Source organism: Mesoplodon bidens, assembly GCF_964165515.1.
Source record: "Mesoplodon bidens genome assembly, contig: HAP1_SCAFFOLD_931, whole genome shotgun sequence".
Taxonomy (NCBI): domain Eukaryota; kingdom Metazoa; phylum Chordata; class Mammalia; order Artiodactyla; family Ziphiidae; genus Mesoplodon; species Mesoplodon bidens.
Window position 1 is genome coordinate 78557 of NW_027671647.1, and position 24574 is coordinate 103130.

General features: G+C 48.1%; 1 protein-coding gene across 1 annotated transcript in view; it reads left to right on the forward strand.

Moving 5' to 3' along the window:
* The window catches only part of LOC308611225 (forkhead-associated domain-containing protein 1-like), a gene marked incomplete at its 3' end in the record, with an annotated part of 102061 nt that extends 78233 nt beyond the window's left edge, over positions 1 to 23828 (forward strand). The window contains exons 10-17 of the mRNA XM_081260094.1: positions 2966 to 3073; positions 5822 to 5905; positions 6935 to 7087; positions 7942 to 8137; positions 19347 to 19471; positions 22388 to 22483; positions 22908 to 23128; positions 23666 to 23828. Coding sequence (XP_081116220.1) covers positions 2966 to 3073; positions 5822 to 5905; positions 6935 to 7087; positions 7942 to 8137; positions 19347 to 19471; positions 22388 to 22483; positions 22908 to 23128; positions 23666 to 23828 — 1146 coding nt within the window. The remainder of the gene's footprint in view (positions 1 to 2965; positions 3074 to 5821; positions 5906 to 6934; positions 7088 to 7941; positions 8138 to 19346; positions 19472 to 22387; positions 22484 to 22907; positions 23129 to 23665) is intronic.
* Positions 23829 to 24574: the final 746 nt, after the last annotated feature.

Sequence of the window (24574 nt, forward strand, 5' to 3'; positions counted from 1 at the left end):
CTTGCTCAATACCAGTTGTACCATCTGTGCTATGTTCCTTTTTCTCTCCTTTCTTGCCTCCTTCTGAGTGGATGGTTTTCTCTTATTCCACTTTCCCCCTCTATTAGCTTGGAAATATTTCACTTTTTTACTATTCTTTTAGTAATAGTAAGACAATAGCATTCATCCTTGACTCACCAAAATCACACATTAATTAAGTTTTTCACTCTTCTACTATTCTCTTAGTAGTCATCCTGAAGACTACAATATGCATTCTTTTTTTTTTTTTTTTTTTTTTTTGCGGTACGTGGGCCTCTCACTGTTGTGGCCTCTCCCGTTGCGGAGCACAGGCTCCGGACGCACAGGCTCAGTGGCCATGGCCCACGGGCCCAGCCGTTCCGTGGCATGTGGGATCCTCCCAGACCGGAACACGAACCCATGTCCCCTGCATCGGCAGGCGGACTCTCAACCACTGCACCACCAGGGAAGCCCTGCATTCTTAACTTACCAAGAGGCAATAGTAGTTGATAATTATGCCCTTCTCCTTGACAGTGCAATGAGTTTCAAACACCTTAACCTCACTTACCCCCTCCAGATTTATAAGCCATTGCTGTCATTTTCTAAACTCCTCTTGATAGTTAATACCCCCAAGACATTAGTAGTGTTTTGCTATAGTCAGTATCATATCCACACATTACCCTTACTGTTGCTTGTCTTTTCTGCATCTCTGATCACCCACCTGGGTTCATTTTTCTTGTGTCTGAAGAATACCCTTTAATGTTTTCCCTCATTGTGGCTCTGCTGATGACAAATTCTCAAATGTGCCTGTTTGTCTGTCTGGAGATGTATATTTAACCTCCATTCTTAAAACACATTTGACTGCGTATTGAATTCTACAATGGCAATTCTTTTCTTTCAGCACATTAGATACAGCATTAGATATGTCACTATTGTCTTGTGGCTCCTATTATTTCTATTTAGAAGTCATCTGTAAGCCTAACTGTTGTACCTTTGCATAATCTGTCTTTTTCTCCAGTTGCTTTTAAGATTGTCTTTTCCCTTGATTTCCAGCAGTTTTATTATGGTTTATCTAGGGGTGGATTCAGTTTTATTTACCTCGTTCAGAGTTCGTAGGGTCTTCTTGAATCCCTAGCTTGGTGTTTTGCCTTAGTTCAGGCGCTTGGGCTCTGTACCACACAGGCAGTGGGGAGCTCCTAAGGCTTCTGAACAAGTGACTGATGCAATGACATTTGTGGACAGTAATCAGGGTGAAAATGATAGTTACAATTTCTCACGTACTAGGCGTTCCCTTGAACATTTCATCTCTTCATCTTCACAACAGCGCTGTGATCTAGAAATCATCCTCTCCATTTTACAGATGAGAAAGTCAAGGCTACTAGTTACTAGTAAAGTAACTAGCCCAATGGCACAGTCGGTTTTGTCTGACTCCAGGTTCGTCTGACTTCAGTGACGCTGGCGTAGCAAACAGCCACATGCTACTGTTTACACTGAAATTAATGAAAATTAACTAAAATTTTTAGTTCAGTTCCTCCGTCACACCAGCCCCATTTCGAGTGCTCGATCCCCAGATGTGGCTGGTGGCTGCCGTATTAGACAACACAGCCTCGCTCAGAGTACCTGTACCGCTGGAGAAATTTCTGTTGGACAGAGCTGCCTTACAGCTGGGTAACTCTCAGAGTACCGTTAAGATTGCACTGGAAGAATCTAAACTCGAGGCGAGGAGGCCAGTTGTCACAGTCCAGTTTGCATGTTAGAGGGACTGGAGGACAGGCGTGAGACCACCAAGTGTGAGGGAGGGAGCAGGGCGGCCGCTGAAGGTGACTCTGAGGCTTGGGGACGGGAACGGGGGCTGTTCATGCAGAACACAGACAGGGGCAGAGTCCAAGGCTGGACTTGGCTTTTGCAGCACATGAAAAAGGCTGCTGACATAGAAGTCAGAGCATGTTTAGACCTGGGAGAAAACTAAGGCCCAGAGAGCTTAGATGACTTTTCCAAGGTAACGGAGCTGGGTAGAGGCTCTTCCACTGGACCACACTACTCAGAAGAAAGCTCTTAAGGGCTTTTCTGGGTCTTTTATTACATCCCTGTGATCCCCCTCTTCAGATCCCTAAAAAAACAGCCTGTGAATTTGTTTCAGCACAAAAACTTTCCATTTATTTATGAGAGTTTGCCTCATTTCCTGTTAGTGCCAGGGCCCAGGGCTCAGCAGGTGCATCCAAGAATTGAGCAGCTGCAAGGCCTACACTGGCCAGCCAAGGGTAGCGTGGAGCACTCCCAAGCCTACCGTGCGTTGACTGTTACCCAAGCAAGGGGGGAAAAGTAGGCAAGCTTCTCCACTTTAAATGCCTTCGTTTGCAGGCTGCAATTCTTAATAGACATTGCTTTAGCAAGCCTCCATAGAGGTTACCACCAGTGAGTGTGCTCAAAGTGGTAACGATAAACAGTTATGATAATAAACCCAATCATAACATTTCCAAGTACCCATCACGAGTTATTAGAACGAGACTGTACGGCGGACATTGCCGTCCACCTTTCCTAGGTTACAACAGTACTTAACACACTCACAGAGCCCTTAAGCACTATTCCAAACATTGAATCCCCACAATAACTCTATGCAGTGATACTAGTATCATCATCCCCATTTGACAGATGAGGACACTGAGTCACGGAGCAGTGAAATAACTTTCCGAGTGTCGTACGGCTTGTTTGGGACCGAGCTGGGATGGGAGTGTGCGGTAGAACATAGTTGAGTCCCGGGTGCAGAGCTCGGCCCTTTCCCGTAGGGGGCAACTCCCTGTGAGTTTGCCTCCACCCTGTGCATGCCTGTGACCCCTGCTGCTGGGCTGCAGCTGTCCCTACCCCTCAGGGACTCCCCCACTGCCATTAGCAGCCCCCCCAGAAGAGTTTCCCCAGAGGGCATGATGATCACATTAGCAGCAAGCCCACGCTTTCATCATCCTTTCAGGTGGAAGAGAAGCTTCGGCAGGATTCCAGAAGGAAATTGCTTCAGCTGCAAGAAATGAGGAACAGAGAAAACCTCATTAAAGCCAATTTGGAAAGGGCAGTAGGTCAGGTAGGCGTGCTGCAGAGCCCCTTCACGGGCCCGTGCTCTCCACGGAATCCCGCACCCAAGCGGCCGGCAGGGATGAATGAGGAGGAAGACGGCCTGGCTTAGTTCACCCGCTTATCTCAGGGGCAGGGCTTTGTGCGGCTTCGGCGTCCCCGTGGATTTCACTAAAGAGGCTTTTCCTTCTGGGAAGCTGCCCACTCCAGTGTTTGCTGCTGCCTGAGACCCTGACCAAGCAACCAGTCCCAGCTCAAGGCCCACCCCAGGGAACCAGCTGTGCGGTTCCCTCTTGGGAAGGGTTTGAGCTCTTGACCCCGGTGGTGTTTCTAGCACTTTCTCCTTCACATTTTTTGTCCTGACATTTACAGCGATCTTTCTTCCTCTGGGACCCCAAACAGATGCTACAGTCAGTGTCCCCAGGGAAATGCCACATTTCTGTTTGTTGGTTTGTTTGTTTGTTTGTTTTGTTTGGCTGAACCGCGTGGCCTGCAGGATTTTAGTTCCCCAACCAGGGATGGAACCCGTGCCCCCTGCAGTGGCTGCGTGGAATCTTAACCACTGGAGCGCCAGGGAAGTCCTGCCACTTTTCTTAATAAAGTAAAACCCAGAATACCACAGCTTATGCCAGGTGGAGGTGGGCAGGGTGGGGAGAGGGCCATTTCCCAGGGCTCTGACCCACGATGGCCCAGTGGCCCTTCCTCTGACACGTGGCACAGACATGAGGGCCAGAACATGCAAACGAGCCTTCACCAAAGGCTAAGGGAGAGCAAAGGAGAACCCAAGACGGGGCACTGGCCCTCCAGAACACAGCCCACCGAGGGCAGCCCATCTTGGACCCCCTCCACGAGGCATCCTCTCCTGGCAGCCACGGCTCCAGGGGGACCAAGAACGTTTTGCATGTATGTGTTTGTGCTTTTCTTTTTCTGGGAGAGTGAGTCCACCTCGTCACTCATTGGGTGCTCAGAAGGATCTGTAAACCACCAAAAAAGGTTAAGAACCACAATCCTCAAAGGAGCCCTCCGTCCCACCCAGCCCAGTTCCCAAAGCCCTTGCGTTTGGTAGCATCCAAGCCTGAACCATCAGTGTGACCGGAATTTGTCCCACGCGCTAAACTTCAGAGGCACCCACAAGTTAAAGGACGATGCTGACCCTCAGGTAGGTTTTAAAGCCTCTTCAACCAACTTCCACACCATCACCCCCGGTGTCCTTTCTCCTGCAGGGTGCCGACCCCTTAGCAAGGCAGAGAGCCCGCCAGCCTGGGCTTCCCTCCGTGCACCTGGGCTACCCCTCACCTTGCTGGCACTCTGCACTCACGGCGCACACCCGCCTTGAGGGCATGATCTGCGCCACTTGCCGAGCGCCTGGTCATGGCTCTGGTCAGGGGTCATCCAGGAAGACCCTCAAAGACACTGAGATTCCTCCAGGTCTAGACTCGAGAGAGAAAGGACGAACGAGGCTTCTCTGCGCTGCCTGGGCCTTCCTGCTTCACCCCCTTGTCTCCACAGCCCACTCCCGACCTAAAGTCCTGCCCTTCCCCAGGCCAGTGACCACAGGACTCAGCCCATCGTCCAGCAGGACCTGTCCCTCCCCACCCCCACCCCCCACCAAGCAGTCCTGTAGGGCGCCTCTGGTGATAACGCGGGCCATTGCCCACAGGGCCCTCTCTACATAACCTCTTCCTCAGGCGAGCTAGGACCCTCCCTTGGCCATGAAACCAGCAGACGACCCAGAGTCCCTCCAATCACCCGGCTGGCTTCTGGCAGGATGACTGCAGAGGTGTCCTTAGGAGAGTCACAATTCCTCTACTTGGCTTCCCAGAGCTCCCTGGTGTGCAGCAGACTCCTGTGTCTTAGGACCTGTTGACGTTCTCATTGATTCCGTGGCCCTTGTGGTCCTTCAGGGCTCTGTTTTAGAGCCTTTCATGACCACATTTTGCCAGTGAGCCAAAAACCCAGGCCAAGGGCCATCACGTTGGGAAATTTCCAGAGAATCATGGGCTTCTTTGCCGTTCAAGTCTCATGAGCCTGGGGCATCTTGAACTCGTCATTCTAGAAGCCCTGATTTAATTTAACTGCATTGTTTCATCATCCATAATATGAAGACACCAGCATCAGGGAGGCACTCAGTAAAAACTGGCTGAACTGAAGGAGAGGACTTTGAACATCTGACTTGACAGGTGTTTCTGTTCTAAGCATTCGATGAACGTTTATTGAGTGCCTGCTGTGTGCCAGGCACTGCACCAGGCTCCGGGGACCTGGAGAGGAATACAGGAGACGTCGTCTTCAGGACACAAGGTCTAAGGCACAAAACGGCAGCAGGCAGCTCCACCTTCTCTCCCCAGGAGCCCTTGCTGATGACACGAGTTACCCGGGCTGGCAGCCTCAATGTTTATCTCACAGCCTGGTGCCAACGTAGCAATTACGGAAGAGCACTCCTGGCCCTGGACTTCCCACTGGATAATTGGCAGCAAGTGGCTCTTCCGAGAGCCCGAGACGTGTGTGTGCTGACCGTGTGCGTCGGCTAGGTTAAGCGGGCACACCTGAAAAGTCATTAAAACCTGCTGTCCCCCTCTCTTGTGTGGGCACTGCCCCTTCCGGTGAGAGGTGAAGGTGTTAATTACCCATAATGACCACTAAAGGCGTGCAGAGCCTTCTCACCGATTTCTCCCAGACCCAGCGATGGAGGTGCCTCCCCTAGCCTTGCAGCTGCAGCTGCGCCACTCACCTCATCCCCTTCCCTTTCTTTGTGCTGCAGCTGGAGCTTTTCAGAGGTCAGGTCCTCAAGGCCACTTGCGGACGCGTGAAACCATTCCAGGACAAACCTGTCTCCAATCAGACGGCTCGTCTCTCTTCCCCACTTTCTCCTTCAGGGACCCGGGGCTCCAGACACTGGGAGCATATGTTCCTGTTTTTTGTTGGTGGCACATATTTTTCACACTGTTGCTACACCATGAAATTTGTTTTGATTTTCTGGGATTTCCTGGCTTTTAAAGTAAAAGCCAGTTAAACTCCCTTGCAGTGTTTCTGTGAAAATCAAATTAAACCACCCAGGACTGTGTCTGGTCGGCAGACCCGCACGGTGAACCTCCGTTAGCCCCGCGAGGAAAGGGGCGGCCTCAGCATGGACGGTGCGTCCTCGCTCGCTCGTTCCTCCTGAAGTGGCAGATGGCAGTGAGGGTGGGCCTCTGGCTGTAACGATGCCTTATTATCCTTCCGTTTATCCTCTCCAATCCTGGGTGTCAGCGCGCGGGTCACAAGATCACACCACGGGCTTCTCTCGGACGACCTCCTTTTTAGGAGCCCACAGCATCAGGCTCAGCGTGATGAATCCCTCCCAGAATGCAGAAGAATCTAGAACACACTTGTGGCCACATGACAGGCCTTTGGCTCTTAAAAAACCATCTCTGATCCTGGGAAACATGCCCCGGTGACAGAGCCAATATCCACCCTCCAGAGCCATCCCCAAAACACGCCAGGACCTCCCTCCTCTGAGCTTAAGCTGAAGCCCTCCAGGTCCCCTCCCCCCAGAGCCACCCTGCATTTTAATTAATTAATTTATTTATTTTTGCTGGGTTGGGTCTTCGTTTCTGTGCGAGGGCTTTCTCCAGTTGCGGCGAGCAGGGGCCACCCTTCATCGCGGTGCGCGGGCCTCACTATCGCGGCCTCTCTTGTTGCGGAGCACAGGCTCCAGACGCGCAGGCTCAGTAGTTGTGGCTCACAGGCCCAGTTGCTCCGCGGCATGTGGGATCTTCCCCGACCAGGGCTTGAACCCGCATCCCCTGCATCGGCAGGCAGACTCCCAACCACCGCGCCACCAGGGAAGCCCCACCCTGCATTTTAAATCTTTTTTTTTTCTTTTTCTCACCAGTTACTAGAGAAGAGCAGCAGGGTCACAGAGGACAATATCAACGTTTGGCAGAAAAAGCAGACCCTGCAGAAGGAGACCCAGCTCAGCAGCTGCAAAGAGGAGGAAATCACCCAGAACATCAAGAAGCTGAAGACATCCTTAGACCGTTGCCAGGTGCCCCCTTCTCCATTCCTCAAATGTCCCCTGTGTCTCATTTTTGTGCTCCTTGTTCAGGAAATTGTCCAGCTCTGCTTTTAGTCCACCTTTTCTCTTGTTGGAGAAATCTGTTTGAGATCAGAAAACAAAGGACCTCCAGAAATGCCTCCCAGGTGAACTTGGTGTGGCCAAGGAGAAACTGCCCGACACACTCCAAGTACTGCCTTTGGGAGGCCCCAGACCCCGGGGAAAAAAAAAAACAGCCCCGTGTTATTTCCAGAGAAACCAAAGAAACATTCTGCTCTTTATTTGCAGTTTTCTTTTCTGTCCCAGCAGTGGAAGGCTGCTCTTACCCTTATTGGACCAGAGGGTCTGGCAGAGCCCCCACTTCATGGCCCCCATGCAAGGATCCAGCTTATCACATCAGGCAGCTGCTTCTGCTTTCTCTGGAAATATGCAGCTGCTATCTGGGGAGTCTGGGCAAATGTTGGCTTGTCAGCACTCTTTCAAATCAGGAAACCGCACTTTATGACCAGCTTGTGTGTTGATCTCAGCAGGAATTCTGTAACCAGATTTGCTTCCCCTTTCAGCCAAATCGTCCTTGGCAATTTGGCTTTGGAATTGCCTATACCTAAACAAAGGGTCTCTTTGACCATCCAGAGTCCCAATTAGAGTGCACGTGAAATAAAAGCTGCCTCCTTCCTTCCGCCCCCCCAAAAAGGGAAGTAGAACTGGGCCGTCACAGGGCGGCCAACATACGGCTCTGCCTGCTTCACGGGCCCGTCAAGAACACTGCTCTGTGCGGGTCACAAGCGTCAGGTGCTATTTCTGGCGATGGTGCCCGGGCTCCTCACGACCTCATCTCTTTCCAGGCATGCATGACAATGTCTTGCTGTAGCAATGACCTGAAGAAGGAGGTCGACCTCCTGCAGCACCTGCAGGTCAGCCCACCTGTCTCAGGGCTCCAGAAGGTGGCGCTGGACATCTTGTGCCTGTCACTGTCCTGGCTGGAGGAAACGGAGCATCTCCTCCACGAGGTGGGGATCCAGTTCTGCAGCTCCGACAAAGGTGATTGAAACTCTTTTCTCACATAGTTACATGACTGAACTATTGCGTTGAATCTGATCACGATGGGACATCTGTTGAGGGAGGCTTCTTAGGTATGTGGCCAAGTGTTTCCTTCTCCAGACTTCACTTTGCTTCACCACTTGAGAAGCAGTGTTCCTGGAAAAAAGTACACAAGTGAGACGTGATACTGGAGAAAAAGGAGACGTGACAGAGTCAACAGGAAAAATCGAAATTATGCTCAATCTTCTCTCTCAGAAGTAACCCTATATATACATATAGAGCAGAGACGTTTTTCAGAGCAGTTTTATGTTCATGGCAAAATTGAGAGGATGATACAGAGATTTCCCAGGTACCCCCTGTCCCCACTCATACACAGCCTCCCCCATGTATCAGCATCAGCACCAGAGAGGTACAGTTGTCAGGACTGATGAACCTACATTGACACATCCTAATCACCCAAAGTCCATGGTTTATATTAGGGTTCACTCTTTTTCATTTTAATTTTATTGGAGTGTAGTTGATTTACAGTGCTGTGTAGGGGTCACTCTTGGTGTTGTACATCCTATGGGTTTGGGCTTGGACAAATGTGTGATGACATGTATCCACCATTATAATATCATACAGAATCGTTTCACTGCCCTGGCCTTTCTCGCCTTCTGAGATGGCCCACGCTCTGTCTGTGGAGTGTGTTTCTCTCTAAATAAGTCCACGTCTTACCTATCACTTTGTCTCTCACTGAATTCTTTCTGCGATGAGACATCAACAACCTGAGCTTCATTAAGTCCTGAGACCAGCAGGTCCACCAATAATGAGGCCCACCCCGGGGAGGACCCAGAGGCCCTGTAAATCACGATGCTCCACCGGGAAGATGGTCCAGTCCTGAAGGTGCCTTTGATCCCAAATCTACTGCCCTAAGCAGAAGCCAGGGAGCATGGTGGGGGATGTGGTTCAGATCAGGCCATCTCTGAGCAGATTGGTGGATTCTGTGCACAAAGTCCTGGTATTAGGTCAACTCGATTTATGAGTTTCACTTCTCAGGTCACTCTGTAACTACACAGTAACAGAAAGGACAGAGAATTCATTAAAAGCCACCTGTGGAGTCCATAGAGGGGAAGTGGGGTGGGTGAAGTTACAGATCAGGGACGTGGTAATAAAGCAAAATGATGATAACCCATAAACCCAAATATCTAGAAACTGATATTCTAGAAATTGAGGAAAGTAAAGCTACAAGTTTAACAAAATAAAAAGAAGCAAAGGAGAAGCCAACTTCAAAGCCAGCCTATGCAATTCCTCGAGGGCAGCGCACATTTGTCTGATTGAAGCCTGGCCCTGCTGTTCTTCAGTGCCCTCCTATTAGTGCCTTAAGTAATCAACATCTCCAGTAATCCCTCTGCAGTGTTCAGGAATTCAACTCGTCATGGGGAAACCTGTGGTTTGAGGACTTATGTTTTTAAGAAACCTTCTTTTCTTTTCAAAACTGGACATTTTTATTTCAAATAAAAGAACCTATCCCCCCCCCAAAAAAAAAGAATAGTTTCACTGCCCTGAAAATCCTCTGTGCTCCCTCCCAGCCCCCGCGCAGCCCCTGGCAACCACAGATCTTTTTACCATCGCCCTAGTTTTTGCCTTTTCCAGGATATCATGTAGTTGGAATCATACAACTTTTCAGATTAGTTTCTTTTATTTAGTAATATGCATTTTCGTTTCCTCCAAGTCTTTGCATGGCTTGATAGCTCTTTTTTTCTTTTTAAGTGCCCAATAATATTCCATTTTCCATTCACCTACTGAAGGACATCCTGGTGGCTTCCAAGTTTTGGCAGTTATGAATAAAGCTGCCATAAACGTCCACGTGCAGAGTTTTGTGTGGACATGTTTTCAACTCCTTTGAGTAAATACCAAGGGCGCGGTTGCTGAATCGTGTGGTTAGAGTACATTTAGGTGTTTTTTTTAATTTTAATTTATTTTATTTTATTTATTTTTGGCTGTGTTGGGTCTTCATTGCTGCGCACGGGCTTTCTCTAGTTGCCGCAAGCGGGGGCTACTCTTCCTTGTGGTGCACGGGCTTCTCATTGCAGTGGCTTCTCTTGTTGCGTTGCATGGTCTCTAGGTGCGCAGGCTTCAGTAGTTTGGCACGCAGGCTCAGTAGTTGGGGCTCACAGGCTCTAGAGCACAGGCTCAGTAGTTGTGGCACACAGGCTTAGTTGCTCTGCGGCATGCGGGATCTTCCCAGACCAGGGCTTGAACCTGTGTCCCTTGCATTGGCAGGCGGATTCTTAACCACTACGCCACCAGGGAAGTCCGTAGAGTACGTTTAGTTTTTAAGAAAACCACAAAACTCTTTTCCAAAGTGGCTGTTTTGCGTTCCCGCCAACAATGAATGAGAGTTCCTGTTGCTTCACATCCTCGCTAGCGTTTGGTATCGTCACTACTATCATATTTTGTGTGGAACTTCCAGGGCATTTTCCCATGGAAAGAGCTGTGTGATTCTAGGCAAGTTACTTCCCCTCTCTGTGCCTGTTTCTTTACCTGTAAAATGGGGATAATAGGGAATACTCACCCCGTAGGATTTTTGTGAGGATTAAAATGCATTGATATATGTAAAGTATTCAGAATAGTACCTGGCATAAAATAGGCACTACCTATCCACGTGTATTGATTTTTTAACTTTACAAAAGAATAATGTCATATTATACCCAATTTCCTTTAGTTTCATTCCTAACAGTACATCTGGAGCATCCTTCAATGTCAATACACACAGATCTACATCATCGCTGTCACTGATGGCAAGGAACCCCATTCTGAAGGATATACCGTAATTTATTTAGCCAGTCCTCTATCATGGGCATTTAAGTTGCTTCCAGTTTTTCACACTTAATAGATGAGGCTGACATAAATATTATTCACACATACCTGTTCATCTTATCTTTATCATCCTAGATGTGGAAGGATATGAACCACTTTCATTCAACAAAGATTTATCGCAGGCCTCCTAGATACCAGGCACAGTGCAGGATGGAAATATAATGGAGTCAGAAACAGGTAGAATCCAGGTTATGGGGTATATGGATGTTGGCTGTAAAATTCCTCCCTGTTCGCTGTACATTTGAAATCTTTCATTATAAAATATTGGGGAACTAACAGGCACTCTCCCTGTGCTTGTAGATCTTAGGGTCTCAGGGAGGAATAGGGTGGGGCCTTAACTGAAAAATCACTCACATGTAAAACTTTAATCATGACAGTTGCTTTGAAGAAGTGCAGGGCTCTGACCTGGTCAGGGACGGCAGGGCAACTGCAGGGTGCATAGGAGTTATTTGCCAAAGAGGGGAGGGGAGGGCATTCTGGGTGGAGGGAGCAGCGTGGTGGGATCGAAGGAAGCATGGAGAACTCAAGGGGCTTAAAGAAATGGAGGCGGAGGGCAGGGACTGGTGAAGGAGGTCCACAGGGGCTGTATCATGGTGTGGCCAGGGGCTTGCAGAGCCCTGGTAAGAAGCTCTGCTTTAACCTGAGAGCAGAGAGAAGCCCACGAAAGGTTTTAAGGAAGAAACTGATGGAACAGGCTTGCATTTGGAGACAGTCATCTTGGCCACGAGTGGAAAATGTACAGGAAGGTGGCCAGCACAGAACCCCGGGAGAGCAGTTAGGAGGCTGTCACAAGACACGATGGTGGCCCTCACTGTGGCAATGGAGGGGACGGAGCAAGAGAGAAGATTCCAGGGGCATTTAAGAGATGAATCAACAGGCCTCAGTGATGGAGTTAGATATGGCTAGAAGGGAAGTGATGGAGAGAAAGGGGGCTACAGATCTCCAGGTTTCTGGCTTGTGTTAAAAGTACAGATGTGGTTCCTTCACTAAAATCCAGAGTAAGGAATGCCACAGGAGGACCGGGTTTGAGAGGGAAGATGAGTGTGAGGTGCCTGTAGACATCCAAAGTGAGGTGCCAAGGACGCAGCTGTCACCCTGGTTATCCAACCATATCAGTGATGTGGCCCCGGAACCCAGAAGAACATGTGCCACATAGCGGGTGCTTAGTCAGATGGGATGGATGGACGGGTGGATGGATGGATGGTGATTAAAGCCATACGTGTGAATGGTATCACTAGGAAGAAAGTATTGAATGAGAAGGGAGAGCCCAGGGCCACACCTGGGAAACTCCAACATTTATCGTTGATCCTTCTTGCCAAAGTGCTCTCCAGGGAGGCTGCACAAACTTGACATTCTTGCAATAATGAATGAGAATAGAGGAGTGATTTTCAACTCCGGTGATTAAACAACCCCAGCCAGGATATGTCTAAGGTAATCCAGAAGGTGGTGCGAATTTCTTTTAAATGTGTTTAAAAAGAAAGGCAAGGCTTCCCTGGTGGCACAGTGGTTGGGAGTCTGCCTGCTAATGCAGGGGACACGGGTTTGAGCCCTGGTCTGGGAGGATCCCACATGCCGCGGAGCAGCTAGGCCCGTGAGCCACAACTACTGAGCCTGCGCGTCTGGAGCCTGTGCTCAGCAACGAGAGGCCGCGATAGTGAGAGGCCCGCGCACCGCGATGAAGAGTGGCCCCCGCTTGCTGCAACTAGATGAAGCCCTCTCACAGAAATGAAGACCCAAGACAGCCAAAAAAATAAATGAATAAACAAATGTGGGGTTTAAGAAAAAAAAGAGAGGCAAAATCAAGATTAACTTTTCTGTAAGTGCCTGCCCCTCACAGAGAGCATAGAGAAGAGGGGCGTTGCATTTCTCCCGGCAACCCAGACCCTCCCCAACCACTGTATTACTGTTGTTGTAATCATGGCAGAGTCTGAGTGTGCGTGAAACCAAGAGAGATGTGGCCCACAGTTCTAGCTGTTCTTCAAAATCAGAACTAAAACAAGGAAAGGTCATGATCTCTATCCTAGTAATAGCGGGGCCAAGCAATGTGTGCACTGTCCCCTCCCCAGGCTTTAGGAGTCACTGAAGCCTCTGTCTCTAAATCTAGTCTTACATTACCGTAAAGAAACATGGGTTGCAAAATTAAGCCATCAGGGGCTTCCCTGGTGGCGCAGTGGTTGAGAGTCCGCCTGCTGATGCAGGGGACACGGGTTCGTGCCCCGGTCCGGGAAGATCCCACATGCCGCGGAGCGGCTGGGCCCGTGAGCCATGGCTGCTGAGCCTGCGCGTCCGGAGCCTGTGCTCCACAACAGGAGAGGCCACAACAGTGAGAGGCCCACGTACCGCTAAAAAAAAAAAAAAAAAAGAAGAAGCTGGCTCAAAAACTTTTTGTGTGTTAGACCACCATGATAAGTGATTCAAGGTACTTCCCATTACTGAGGCCAGCAGGGGATCCCCCAGTCACTCATCACCATACACAAGCAGTCCTAAGAGCCTTGTGTGTTCACAGTTCCTAAGAGGAGGGTAGGAACCATGGTTTGTTTAATTCCTCCTCGGTACTTGTCACTGTGTTAGTTGTTTTACATGTACTGTGTACTTTCATCTTCCAACAGCCCAATGAGCCAGGTACTATTGTCGTCTTTATTTTGCAAGTAAGGAAACTGAGTATCAATAACATTAAGGAACTTGCTCAAAGTCACACAGCGGGTACATGGTAGGGTCAGGACTCAAACTGAGGTCGTTGTGACCCTAGCACTTGTGCTTTTTCTGTGACCCCACATGCCCTCTGAAGATCCAGAGGGGTACCAGGTACATGCCCAGTTCCTAGAGGACAGGTTCTGTCGTTAACTTGAACAGAGACAAACCTGAGAGTTTCATTCCCTGGAGTGAAGGGTGTCTGATGCGCACCGCGGGCCTCGCCCCAGCAAAGCCCCATTTGCATTAGAGCGAATAATTCTGAGTTCAGGCTTTGGAGACCAGCTGCTAAGGTGTGACTCTCAAGTGTGCGCTTACTCATTGTGTGAGCAAGTCTCGACTTCTGTGTGCCTCTGTTTACTTGGTTATAAAATGGGGTTAAGATCTCACCAGGTAGTTGTGAGGATTAAACGACTTGGTACCCAAATCATGGGGTCACACATAAGCCTTAGTAAATGGTAGCTGCCATCCGCATCAGCCTTGAATACTTGTTGATTTAATGTGAACTAAATGTGGATGGCAAGCAGATGGGTATGCGCACAGGCAGGGCAGCTTGATTTACTCACGCCGAGGTGCCTTTACCTGTGACCCCTGCCGCATCTCTATTTGACAGCTAGTCAGATTTTCTTAGCCGTGAGCACTCAGTTCTCTTCCTTCCTCAGCTCTTGACAATGGGCTGCATTTCCTAGCTGCCGAGTGGTAAAGCTGGGACTCCATCCAGGTCCCTGTGACCTCAAAGCCCCTGCTCTGAACCACCATACTACCTGCCTTTTAAAATATTGTCCTAAGGGATAAAACACACGTAACGAGTTAGGTCTGTAAAATCCTGGAATAAATCCCTCAGGGAAATCCAGGTTGAGTAACTATTGTTGGATCATGTCATGAGCAGCCCAGGAGATTGGGGTCACTACTAAAGATCTGATTGGTTAAGATATCACCTAACACCTGTCAGAATGGCCGTCACCAAAAAGAACACAAATAACAACTGTTGGCGAGGATATGGAGAAAAGGGAACCCTTGTACACTGTTGGTGGAAATGTAAATTGGTGTGGCCACTACGGAAAACAGTTTGAAGGTTTCTCAAAACACTAAAAATAGAACTATCATATGATCCAGCAATTCCACTCCTGGGTATTTATTCCCCTAAAATGAAAACCACTAATTCAAAAAGATACATGCACCCCAATGTTCATAGCAGCATTATATACGATAGCCAAGACATAAAAGCAACCTAAGTGCCCATCAACAGATGAGTGGATAAAGAAGATGCAGTAGGGAATTCCCTGGCGGTCCAGTGGATAGGAGTTGACGCTTTCACTGCTACGGCCCAGGTTCAGTCCCTGGTTGGAGAACTAAGATCCCACAAGCTGCATGGTGTGGCCACCCCCCAAAAATAGATGTGATATATCAATATCTATATCTATATCTATATATGCAGTGGAATACTACACAGCCATAAAAAAGAATGCAATTTTGCCATTTGCAGCAACATGGATGGACTTGGAGGGTACTATGCTTAGTGAAATAAGTCAGACAGAGAAAGACAAATACTGTATGATATGACTTTTATGAGGAATCTAAAAAATAAAACTACTGAATATAAGAAAAAAAGAAATAGACTCACAGATATAGAAAACAAACTAGTGGTTACCAGTGGGGAGCGGGAAAGGGGGAGGGACAAGTTAGAGGTAGGGAAATAAGAGGAACAAACTACCGTGCTCACTTGAGCAGCACATATACTAAAATTGGAACAATACAGAGAAGATTAACATGGCCCCTGTGCAAGGATGACACGGAAATTCATGAAGCGTTCCACCCTTTTGTGACCAGAATGGGAAGGAAATTCAAAAAAGAGGGGATATATGAATACATAGAGCTGATTCACATTGCTGTACAGTTGAAACTAACACAACATCGTAAAGCAGCTATACTCCAATTTAAAAAAAAGAGGTACAAACTACTATGTATAAAATAAATAAGCTACAATGATATATTTTACAGCACAGGGAATATAGCCAATATATTTTTTTTAATTTCACTTTTTCCTAATTTTTTTTCTTTTTTTTTAAACCCCACATTTGTTTATTTATTTATTTATTTGGCTGTCTTGGGTCTTCGTTTCTGTGCGAGGGCTTTCTCTATTTGTGGCAAGCGGGGGCCACTCCTCATTGTGGTGCGCTGGCCTCTCACTATCGCGGCCTCTCTCGTTGTGGAGCACAGGCTCCAGACGCGCAGGCTCAGTAGTTGTGGCTCACAGGCCTAGTCGCTCCGCGGCATTTGGGATCCTCCCAGACCAGGGCCCGAACCCATGTCCCCTGCATTAGCAGGCAGACTCTCAACCACTGCGCCACCAGGGAAGCCCATAGCCAATATTTTATAATAACTATAAATGGAATATAACCTCTAAAAATTGTGAATCACTATGTTGTACACCTGAAACATACAATATTTTACATTGACTATATCTCAATTAAAAAATTAAAAAGCTGTGACCTAAAAAAAAAAAAACTGATTGGTGAAGGATTACTGTGTGGTCCCACTGGAAGACAGGAAACATGTAAGGAGGACCTTAAAAGTCAGCTCCCCTCTCCTCCTGCCTGGTTTCTCAGCTTCTTTTGATAAGGGAAAGAAAGGACTTTTTACATTGATCTTTGCAAGCTCAGTTGATTGTGTCTATGTCTGCAAGATTTTGTTGCAAATAAAAGGATTCCCTGCATACATAGAAAATCGCTCTTTCTCAGATATCCAAGATACGCAGTATTTTTATGTGAAAAAAAAGAAAGTTGTAATACAATATGCACAGTGTTCTCCCCTTTTTTTTCTTTTTTTTTTTTCAAATGCCAATATCCGACCACAGGAGAAATCTGGAGGAAAAGACATAAAAGTGTTGAGAGTATTATCCCAGCATGATGAGACTGCATGAGCCATGACTTTCACTCAGTCGTTCAACAACTATTTATTGCAGCCCTACTGTGTGCCGGCCACTGAGGATACAGCGGGGGGACACTTTCCACTTTATGGGTTTCTGCCCTGTTTGGATTTGTGTAACAGGCATGTGTAACTTTTGTATCCAGAACTATAATCAAGAATTGCTTCTTCTCCCAAAGAAGAAAATCCCTCTTTCCAACAGCCCAAGTCCGCATCACCCATCTCTGCCATCTCGGGATCCGCCCAGCGCCCCTCTCCTCACGCACCCTTCACATCAGCCAGCCCAGCCCTTCACTCTCCAGCCTCTAGTCTCTCTGAAAAGAGAATGAGAGACCTAGGTCTGAATTCTGATCCTACTGCTTACCAGCTCCATAGCTTAACCTTGCTGGGCGTCTGTGTCTCACCTATAAATGCAAACACATTTCCTTGCTGGGCTGTTTGTAATGATCAGAAAATATCACGTGTTAAACTTCTGGCATGGTGCCTGGCACACGGCAAGTGGTTAATACTGAATAGCTATTATTATAATATTATTATTCTCACTCTTCCAAGCTGGAAATTCTCAACAAGTGGCAATGTCAGAGGTCAAGGGCCCAGGCACGAGCCTATTCAGCTCCCCTCCTGTCTCTCTCCGCACCCACCTTTCCTCCTTTCCCTCCATCTTCCCTCACTACATTCTCTTTCCAAATGCAGCTCTTCCCTCCCTGAGTCTCCCCTTCTCTCTCCCTCCCAGACGACCTTGTGCACAAGCTCCTGAATCACGACCTCCTTCTTCAGCGTCTACAGCCTCCCACTCCATCTTTCTCCTTCATCATCAAACATGCACTTCAAGCTGGTGTATCTTCACTGGGACCACTTCTTCTTCAGCTCCTTTTCTACTGCTTGTACTCCTATCCCACTAAGACCTTGAAGTGCATTACACCCTGTGTGCTCACCACCAACTTCCCACATTGTCTTTGCCTCTTTGGCAACTGACGTGGCCCCCCTGAACTGAAGCCCCAGCTTCCTCCCCCCACCATGTTCTCCCTGGCCTACCCAACCCTCTCGGTTTGCTTTCTTGAAACCCTCTCATCTTTGATAATTACAGCTTGGGTGGGTGATGCTCATGGCAGCCAGTAGGTGGAGGCCAGGGATGCTGCTAAACGTCCTACGGTGCCCAGGACGGCTCCCACAACGAGGACTGTCCAGCCCAACACGTCGAGATGCTGCAGTTGAGAAATGCTGCTGGCTCCTTCGTCTCTAATACATCCCGGTTATTTTTCTGAAAAAAAAAATCACCCTTCATTAAGCCAGCTCACTGCTCCATCAGAAGCTGAAATAGCAGTGACTCAGACCCTGGAGTCACACCACTGTGATCCCAAGCCCTGGCTCAGCCATTTGCCAGCTGTGTGGCGTCCAGCAGCCACAGGTCTCAGAGCCCGACCGCCTCGTGTGTAAAAGGAGGCGATGGCGGGACAGTACAGTGGGGTGATGCGTTGATTGCTTGGCAGAGGGCCGGGCACACAGGTCACACTCGTGACATTTCAGTGATGTTTAAATCAAGTTTATACTCTTTAGGCTACTGTTCTAGGCTGGCCACAAACTGAGCTCAGCTTTCCATCCCGACTCTTCCCTCTACTCCTCCCCTCCCCCATCATCTGCTCTAACCCAATTAAGCTCTTCCAGAACATGCACTGCATTTCCCTACCTCTCATCCTACCTCCTGCCTTCACCCCCCATATTAGTTTCCTATGGCTGTTCTAACAAATTACCACAAACTTAGGGGCTTAACACCACTCATATTTATTCTTTTACAGTTCTGGAGGCCAAAGGTCCAAAATCAGTTTCGCTAAGGTAAAGGCAAGGGGCTGGTTCCTTCTGGAGGCTCTAGGAAAGAATCCGTTTCCTTGCCTTTTCTAGTCTCTAGACTGGAAAAGGCGAGGAAATAAAAATTCCCCGCTTTCCTTGGCTCACGGCAGAGGAGCACCTTCAACTCTCTGCTTCTGTCACAACACCGTCTCTGTCTGTAGTCAGACTCCCTGTGTCTGCTTCTTGTAAGAACCCATGCGCCTATGTTGGGTCCCCCCAGCTAATCCAGGATAAGCCCGCATCTCAAGATCCTTACCCTCATCACATCTGCAAAGGTCCTTCTGCCCTGTCAGGTAATGTTCATAGGCTCTACGGATTAGGACCCAGACATCTTTGGGGGGGAGGCATCATTCACCCAACCACCTCTTCCATTCTGACACGCCATCCCCTCCAACTCTGCATACCCACGCGTGCCCACGCCCAGTGGGGCCTCAGCCAAGCACTGATCACACCAGGTGAATGATGGCGCCTCCCCTGGGACTCTTTCATAGACGGATGCTGTGCAAGGACCAACCTTGGGGAACTTCCCAGGATAAATACCCTGTTTAGAGAGAATAGGGCTTTCAAGAAACCAAGCTTGCTGCTGGGTGGAGCCCTGGGCTAGGACACAGAAGCCTGGGTTCAAGTCCATCCTCACACCTGTGGCTGAAGGTTCCCCCTCAGTGCCCCCGCCCTGGGAGGCTGCAGCCTAATATGAGCTGTGTGGCCTTGGACAAGTCATTTCACCTCTCTGGGCCTCGATGCCTCACCTGCCAAGGGAGGATGGTGAGCTAATTAGTACTGGCCTGTGGTAAGTGTCCAGTAAATAGCAGCTGTGACTTTTACATGCAGTAACTTCTTCCTGAGCCTTTCTTTTGAGTGTAAATTATTTCTTTTATAGATCACAAGGACCACATGGATGGATCATTTCTAGACTTAAAGACCCTCGGGATGGAAAAAAATGTTCGGAAAATATTGGAGGTAAAACCTGACTTGCCAACTTTTTCAAGAGTAGAGATCGGAATGGTAACCAAAGAAACTTTGTCTCTGCATTGACTGACACGTGGGGAGGGAGGGCGTGAGGACAGACACTAGCCGTGTGCCCTGGCACCACTGTATACATCATTGGTTCGAGGCCAGGTCCTCCCTGATGGGCTGGCACCTGTATGGACTGGTCGGTACCTGGCCGTAACAGCGATCCAATGTTTGAATAGAAAGGCGGCTTCCCATCATGTACAGCATGATATAGCATTGCACTGATGCTGGCCAGGTCAATCTCTGGGCCCTCCTTTTCACATCACATGTTGTATTCTGCAGAAAATATCCAACAAGCTAATGTACAACAGTATGTCATGAGCTTGCCTAACATTTGCTTTTTGCTATAAACTGAAAAACATGAACACATAAAGGGCAGCAGAAGGGAGCCATGATGATTAAGAAGACACAAGTTCTAGAATCAGAGACCTGTGTCCTAATCCCAGCTCTGCAAGCTCTGTGACCTTGGGCAGCCTCCTAACCTTTCTGGGACTTCAATTTCCCAGCTGTAAAATGATGATGGAAAAATTAAAGGAGATCATTATGTAAAGTGCTTATCCCAGTGCCTAGCTCATAGCGAGCACTTTAATAGATGATAGTTATTATTGTCAAACAGTATTTAAAGAGTATTATCCAAGAAAACCTTCCTTTCTTAGGGAGCATAGTTTGTGTTTTCCAGGATTTTCAGAGGTAATTTGATTGCTAGGTTGAAGGTGCCCTGTATCCTAAATGGATGTTTGACCGGGTGTTTGACTGACACATGACAATGGACAGCTCAGGCCAGCGTGGCTTGCTGCGGCAGCTGGTCTAAACCAGCTTTTGGAAAACATAATAAAGCCATCCTCTCTGTACCAGCATTTTCTCCTACAATTTTTCTAGACATTTGCTCACACGTCTAGAGATGTGAGTCTTCAGAAACTTGTTGGTCTTCCTGATAAAATCGAACCTTCCTTCTCTGAGGTTGGGAGTAGAGGGACCGTCTCCAGGTGGGGAGCTCAGCTGGATCTCACGTCCTGATGGTCCTGCTTCCAAGACCTTCTCCTTGGCAACAAGCCCTCATCCCACCACTGACACCACAGAGCAGGAAACCTCCTAACTCTCAATCCTCCAATGTTGGCAGTAATTAAATGAAAGAGCAGGAGGAAGAATAGCTGACATCTGTGAACTGCTTACTGTGTGCCAGGCGTTGAGCTCAGCCGGCTCCATGCCTTATGTCATTTAACCATCGTAGCAGCCTTGTGTCATAGTTACTATTATTGTCCCCATTTAACAGATAAGAAAAATTAAGGCTTCAGGAGGTCAAGTACCTCACCCAAGGTCACAGAATAATGATTGAAGACACACCAGGGGTGTGTCCCTGGTGGTCTGTCTGCGAGCCTGCAGAGACCGGGTGGGGACTGTGTGCTTGGATCCTGTAGCCCAGGCTCTTCCTTAGTGACCCTCCCCTCAGGAAAAGAGGGGGCGTCTGGAGCGGTACAGAGGATGCAGCTCAGGGTAGCTGAAGACACTGAGCAGCATCTCAGGTTCTTTTTGCAGCAGATCTGCCCGGTTTATTGTCATCTTCAGATACCCTCTTTTATTCTCATCTCCATAGATACATAGACAAATATGTCCACTCTTATCTATCACAGTCACTTTGGGGGCCATTATAGTTTTTTAGTTGTTTTGTTTTTAATCTCAGAGGTTTTCAGGGTAGTGCCAACAAATGCTAGGGCTAAGAGGTGCTCATGGCAAGCATTAAAAGCCAATTTATTTTTTAAGGAGGCTTATTATGGTTATTTGTAGTCATTCAGATCGGGTAACCTATTCAGACTGGTGGCCATTCTATGCAGTCATTTGGGCTTCCAGCAGCCAGCTGGCTGGTTGGGGTCTTAGGGAGATGCAGCTGCAAACACTATCTGCATTGTCTCTGGAAAGGGTCTGAAGGGATGCCCACCCACCAGGTTCCAGAGCTAGGAGAAGGTTGGGCCAAATTTTGTGAGGGTATGGTTTCTGCTGCACAGAAATGAGATTCCTTTAATAAAAAGGAGGGAGGCTATTTTCCACTTAACCTTCATTCGTTCATTCAACAAATATGCCCACTATGCACCACTCGGTGCCAGGTGCCATGCTGGGCACAAGGAGGGAGATAGTGAGCAAAAGCCACATGGTCCCCATTTTTCTGGAGCTTGTCTTCTCAACATCAGCGGTACTGATTTTTTGAGCCAGGTAACTCTTTGTTTGGGAGACTGCCCTATGCATCGTGGGGTGTTTAGCAGCATCCTTGTCCTCTACCCACTAGACGCCAACAGCAATTATGACACCCACAAATGTGTCCAGGCATTGCTAAATGTCCTGGAGTGGGTAGGGTGGACAGAGTCACCCCCAGTTGAGAACCACTGGCCTAAAGGGAAGACAGACGAGACGGTGGCCAAAGAATGGCACAAGTGATGCATCATTTCAAAGGCAGTCGTGCTCTGAAGGGGTAGGAACACAGTCATAAAGAAAGCAGTTCACAGAGTCAGACTGGATTTAAAACCAACTCTCTTGGCATGGACATATATACACACACACGCTACCAAAGGTAAAATAGATAGCTAGTGGGAAGCAGCTGCATCGCACAGGGAGAGCAGGTTGGTGCTGTGTGTCTACCTAGAGGGGTGGGATAGGGAGGGTGGGAGGGAGATGCAAGAGGCAGGGGATATGGGGATATATGGATACGTATAGCTGATTCACTTTTTGATACAGCAGACACTAACACACCATTGTAAAGCAATTATACTCCAATAAAGATGTTAAAAAAATTAACTCTCTCAAATTATTCTTTAGTATCTTTCCAGTTCTTCCATTATTCTTTGGGTTATTCTTCTGGATGTAGAAAATCATAACGGAATGCCAAGAGAGTTTTTCTTCTTTTTTTTATTTCAGCCTCAAAATGGCCTTTCCAGCCCAGGGTCCATCATGGTCTCTGAGAAGTTAAGGAAAATGGATGTGGCTGACGCTTTAGATCTTAGTGAAAAGCTGGTAGGTATACCCAGCATCAGTCCCCTCCTGTCCAAACGTGCGTGCCCTGCAGATAGTTTAAACATCAACTCCACATACATGTTTAGTTGTTACAGTAGCTCCACGAGACCCATCTCCTATCCCAGCATGGGCTAGAAAGTGCAGAGCCCAATTCCTTGGAAGACTGGGTAGTAAGAATGAATGTTTATGTCTGTTGTCATTCCCCCTCCCCACTTCCCCCCAATTCTCAAAAAGGCATAGTGTAAATGGATGCGGGGGAAAATGAAAGTCGTACTAAAAGCCCCAAATGCACTCATTTGCAAAGCATGTGTTTCTTCTCTGCAACTGCAGAAAATGAATGAAACAGAATTAGACGTTTGCCTCCTCAAAGTGGCCTCCAGCGGTCTTGGGCCAGGCCTCTTACCTGAGAAATGCTTTCTCGTAGTACATGGACATGAGCAAAACCCTCGGGACTTTGATGAACATCAAAGGTATGTCAGGTCACGTGTCCATGAAACACCTCTCCCGAAAAGAGAGGGAGAGAGTCTACCAGCTTCGACTAACAGACCTGTACCTGGTGTTTGATAAGATCACCCTACTCAAGAACCAGCTGCAGAGAAAAGAAGAGCTTTTGAGACGATACGAGAAGGACATTGAACAGCTCATGTGTGGCCCATGTCTCCGGCAAAAGGCCCAGGCCTCCATTCTCCAGGCTAAACCTCGGTGCAGCTGCAGACCCGTAGGGACCAGGACAAGAGGACAGAGGCCTGGGTGTGGAGGGGGGCAGGCGGGATGGTGACTCAGGGCCTGATGGACCCAAGTCTCTGGGCAAGAAAGCAGCAGTTAAAGTACCCTACTGTTAAGGAATAAGGTGCACCTTTTATAAATGTGTCTGATGTTTCACCATGTGTGTGCTTTTCGTAATTCCATCCTATTTTCAGTGGTATCTGTTCCCCCACCCTCTCTGGGAAATTGGGAGGGGCTGGTAGCATAACCGTTGCCTCCTTCATGCTGCACGTCCACAGCCAATGGGCTATTTATTCTGCCCTCTAGTCCCCACATCTTCAGCCTTCCCCCGACTTGTAAGGAAACCGCGAAGCCAGGCATATATGGAAGTGTTCTGAGGATCTCCCAGGTCAGGAGCATTGGTGGTGAGTGAGAAAGCTGAGGAGAAAAGAGACTTTGTCTCTCCTGTGTGCTCAGGCAGAGCAAAGTGTCGGTTCAGATGTACCAGTCACAGGTGGCAAAGCTGAAGGACATCTCCAGAGAGGCCGAAGAAAAGGCGCTGCTGAAGGAGGCCCTGGCGCACATGGAAGAGTGGCTGCACCAGGAGAAGAGGGTCACCAGGGCGATCAGGCAGCAGAAGGTGAGAGGTCCCTGCTCGGAGCAGAGCCTCTGAGGCTGCCCCTCAGCTCCCTTTAGAAACAGCCAACTGAGGCCCCAGTGGGATCCAGGCAGCAAAGAATGCATTCACTCATTGCAAAGGAAGGTGGCAGAATAGCTTTAGCTTTAGGCAGACTTAGGTTTAGACTCTTGTTCTGCCATTTACTGTGTGACTTCAGGCAGCTTTTTTTTTTTAACATCTTTATTGGAGTATAATTGCTTTACAGTGTTGTGTTCATTTCTGCTGTGTAACAATGTGAATCAGCTATATGCATACGTATATCCTCAGATCCCTCCCTCTTGCGTCTCCCTCCCACCCTCCTTATCCCACCCCTCTAGGTGGTCGCAAAGCACTGAGCTGATCTCCCTGTGCTATGCAGCTGCTTCCCACTAGCTATCTATTTTACATTCGGTAGTGTATATATGTCCATGCCACTCTCTCACTTCGTCCCAGCTTACCCTTCCCCCTCCCCATGTCCTCAAGTCCATTCTCTACATCTGTGTCTTTATTCCTGGCTGCCCCTAGGTTCATCAGAACATTCTTTTTTTTTTTTTTTTTTTAGATTCCATATATATGTGTTAGCTTAACCTCTCTGAGACTCATAGTCTAGCTTGCCTCTATTTTTTTTAACTTTCTTTTTTGTAATTTAATTTTTATTTTATATTGGAGTATAGTTGATTTACAGAGTTGTGTTAGTTTCACATGTACAGCAAAGTTATTCAGTTATA